The following is a 4,003-nucleotide window of genomic DNA, read 5'->3' as shown; positions in this document are numbered from 1 at the left end:
TTTCCAACCTGCCAGCCCAGGGGACCCTACTCAGTCCACTTCTGAGCTGGGTGTAGGGTGCCCTCTGCTGGTGGTGGCAAGGAGCTCACTCAGTTTTTTGAACTTTTTTTTAAATTGATTTCAGAGAGAAAGGGAGAGGGAGAGAGAGAGAGAAACATCAATGATGAGAGAGATTCATTGATCCACTGCCCTCTGCATGCCCCACACTGGGGATGGAGCCTGCATCCCTGGCATGTGCCCTGACCGGGAATCGAATCCTGACCTCCTGGTTCATAGGTCGATGCTCAACCACTGAGCCACGCCGGCCAGGCCAGGCTGCCCTATCTTTACCCAGTGCCAGGCTCTTCTCACTGGGAGGCCTGTGTGGCAGTGGCCCGTCCTTCGTGGGGCTGGCCCCGTGCCCAGTCTGGGTCTCAGTTGCGTCTGAGGGCGTCTCCTGCCATCATTCCACACAGACCATCACACGCCCTCCAGGCTCTAGGCCAATGGCCTTTCCCCGTCCACATGCCCTCTTCCACGGGCCAGGCTCCCAGGAGGGACTCGTAACTGGTGAGCGGAGAAGAGCTTGCGTGGCATGTATGTTCTCGGCCGATGAGATGGAGGCACGCTGTGGAACGTGGGTCTGCGGCTGGAGGTGGAGGGGTGGAGGCCGCTGCCCTAACCTTGGCCCCTGCCCGCCCCGCCCACAGCACAGGCAGCTGCTGAAGGACAGCTTCATGGTGGAGCTGGTGGAGGGCGCCCGCAAGCTGCGCCACGTCTTCCTGTTCACCGACCTGCTCCTGTGCACCAAGCTCAAGAAGCAGAGCGGAGGGTGAGTGACCGCCAGCTCGTCGCGCCCCCTGCAGGGGAGGCCCTGGGGCGTGGAGTTGGTTTCATGCACAGAGGAAAGCTAGTTTGTTGTTTGTTTTTGTTTCAAATATACTTTTATCAGTTTCAGAGAGGAAGGGAGAGGGAGAGCGAGAGAAACATCAATGATGAGAGAGAATCATGGATCGATCAGCTGCCTCCTGCAGGCCCCCGACTGGGGATGGAGCCTGCAACCCGGGCACGTGCCCTGACCGGGAATCGAACTGTGACCCCCTGGTTCATAGGTCGACGTTCGACCGCTGAGCCATGCCGGTCGGGCTCTAGTTTGTTTGTCTTTTGTTGTTGTTTTTCTTTCACCGTGAGGCTGCGGAGGGCAGTCCCTGTGTGTCCGGTGGTCCCTCTAAGCTGCATTCTGTTTCCACCTGAGTGTGAGGCCAGGCTCAGGTCCAAGGTCATCACTAACCCCCTGGAGACCTTCCGGGTCGGGTCAGGTCTCATCGGAGGACTGTTGTGTCGTGACTGGGAAGTGGAAGTGACTGGTCGGGGGGAGGTGGGAGCTGCCGGGTGTGGGGTACAGCCTGGCAGGCGGGTCAGGGGGCATGGCTGCTGCACTTGGTTTCCACAAACCTGGTGATAGCTCCTAAGTCATTTCAACGTAGGCCACAGATACCGCCCCCCCCCAAGCACACACGCGCAACACATATGCACACACACACGCACACACACACACACAGAGACTCACACACGCGCTCGCGAGCACGTACAGACACACATGCACACACACACGTACAGACACAACACACACACACACACACAGAGACTCACACACACACGCGCGCGCACACGTACATACACACAGACACACATGCACACACACACGTACAGACACGCACACAGACACGCACACATTCGTGCACGCAGCCTCCCAGGGATCAGACCCCCCAGCGTGTTCGCGCTGGGATGGAGGCAGGAAGGTCACGTTGGGAAGGATCAGCACTGGGCTCTTCCACCTTCTGCCATTGCTGTGCCGAGTGGATTTAATCATCCAACTCGGCAAGGAGCCTCGTGTCGACCTGTGAACCAGGAGGTCGCCGTTCGACTCCCGGTCAGGGCACAGGCCCGGGTTGCGGGCTCCATCCCCAGTGGGGGGCGTGCAGGAGGCAGCCGATCCATGATTCTCTCTCGTCATTGATGTTTCTATTTCTCTCCCTTCCTCTCTGAAAGTAATAAAAAAAAATTTTTTTTTTTAAAAAAGGAGAAGAAAAGAGTTTCCGTTTCCCCATATGTCAAGGCAAGGGATCGCACCGGGTAGATCAGCAGCCCCTCAAACTCTAGGACCCGGGGGGCCTCTGCGGGCCTGTCCTGGTTGTCATTGGGTGGCCGTAACGGCTCCCACGTCACAGAGCCTGCGAATTGCCACCATCACTCCTTCCCCAGGGGAATCGGGGCTTGTCAGACCCCCGGGGCCTCCGTCACACATGCCCGCGTCCAGGGATCTCCGAGTCCGGGTCCTTAGCGTCAGCCGGGGGGTCTCACGCCAGCCTGCCCCGCGGGCCCCAGGCTGGGGTTTCAGGTCGCGGCTCTCGGCTTCTGAAAGCAGCGATGTTGGCAGAGGCAGGCGGGGGTCAGAGGCAGGCGGGGGGTCGTGCTCACCGGCTCCTCCCTCCCCAGCAAAACCCAGCAGTACGACTGCAAGTGGTACATCCCGCTCACGGACCTCAGCTTCCAGACGGTGGACGAGTCCGAGGCGGCGCCCACCATCCCCCTGGTGGTGGACGAGGAGCTGGACGCCATGAAGATCAAGATCTCGCAGATCAAGAGTGACATCCAGAGGGAGAAGGTGGGCACGGAGGAGGCCGGGCTCTGCCGCTCCAGTGGGTGACCCCGCCTCTGGTTTCTGGGACCTGCTGGGCATCCCCGTCAGGCGCGGAGCCTTCCAGAACGTGGCGTGGGCGAGGGACCCGGCTGCCGTGATGGGGAGAGAGTCCCAGGTGGCACCCTGGGCCGCCCCGGGCAGACCCCTGGTTGTTGCTGGAGCGGCGTGGGTTTTAGGGCCAGTGAGGAGCGGCCCAGGCCACCGCAGGTCGCCTGCAGTGGCCGCAGAGGAGGCGGGTCCCTAGGAGGTTGGCCCTGGTTGGGGGGACCCTGACAGAGGTGGGCACAGCAGGACAGATGTCCTCCTCGCTCCTCACCCACCGGCCAGCCTGCTGTGTGGGGAGGCCAGTAGGGGGTGTGCGTGAGGGGGTTTATCCCCACGGAGGGGCCTGCCACCTCCCCGCAGAGGGGAAGCCAGGCCGTGTCCTTGGGGCCGCGGAGCCGTATGTGCAACCACCGGGATGGTTGTCCCCATGGTGACCATAGTGTTAGGTCTGCCCGGGATGGTGGGGGCTCCAAAGGGAGGCGCATGGCACCCGGCAGGCAGGGTTTCCCCGACCAGGTCCTGGGGGTGCGCCCGGCCCTCCGTGCGAACCCTCCCACACGCTCCCGGGGGGCCTGATGCTGAAATGTGTGTGGTCCCAGGAGTGGGGAGGGGCCCTCGGCGTCACGGCGGCCCCCTGCACAGTGTCCAGGTTTGAAGAAATTGAAAGAAGGGAGGTTTGTAAAGGTCGCTCTTCTGCCCTTGTGATGCTCAGTGGTTAGAGCATCAGCCCGGGCCCGAAGGGTCTCGGGTTCGATTCCCGGTCCAGGGCACATACCTGGGTTGCAGGTTCATTCCCCGGCCCTGGTCAGGGCGCATATGGGAGGCAGCCAATCGATGTGTCTCTCTCACATCGATGTTTCTCTCTCTCCCCGCTCCCTTCCACTCTCTCTAAAAGCAATGGGAAAATACCCTCCTGTGAGGATTAACCAAAATCGGGAGGTTGGCTGAGCACGGCCAGCAGCCTGTGCCCGGCCTTGACCCTTGACCCTGGAGCCGGCAGCAGCTGACCAAGGCGCTGTGCTGGGCTGAGCCGCCAGTGGCATTCCTGGCGTCTGAGGGCTGAGCATCGGGGGAGCGGGGACTGGCCGAGCGGGACCAGGTGGCCCTGGCCCCCGGGCCGGGGATGTGACCGCGACCTCTCCCCGCAGAGAGCCAACAAGGGCAGCAAGGCCATCGAGAGGCTGAAGAAGAAGCTGTCGGAGCAGGAATCCATGCTCCTGCTCATGTCCCCGAGCATGGCCTTCCGGGTGCACAGCCGCAACGGCAAGGTCAGTG

The 4,003-nt window shown here is 61.7% G+C and overlaps 1 protein-coding gene across 1 annotated transcript in view; it reads left to right on the top strand.

Annotated features, from left to right (window-relative positions):
• BCR (breakpoint cluster region) overlaps nucleotides 1-4,003 on the top strand; it is a 72,758-nt gene that overhangs the window by 51,644 nt on the left and 17,111 nt on the right. The window contains exons 10-12 of the mRNA XM_014533356.1: nucleotides 690-811; nucleotides 2,479-2,647; nucleotides 3,877-3,996. Coding sequence (XP_014388842.1) covers nucleotides 690-811; nucleotides 2,479-2,647; nucleotides 3,877-3,996 — 411 coding nt within the window. The remainder of the gene's footprint in view (nucleotides 1-689; nucleotides 812-2,478; nucleotides 2,648-3,876; nucleotides 3,997-4,003) is intronic.

Source organism: Myotis brandtii, unplaced genomic scaffold, assembly GCF_000412655.1.
Source record: "Myotis brandtii unplaced genomic scaffold, ASM41265v1 scaffold97, whole genome shotgun sequence".
Classification (NCBI taxonomy): domain Eukaryota; kingdom Metazoa; phylum Chordata; class Mammalia; order Chiroptera; family Vespertilionidae; genus Myotis; species Myotis brandtii.
Note: the sequence above shows the minus strand (reverse complement) of the source record. Positions and strands in the feature narration are given on the sequence as shown.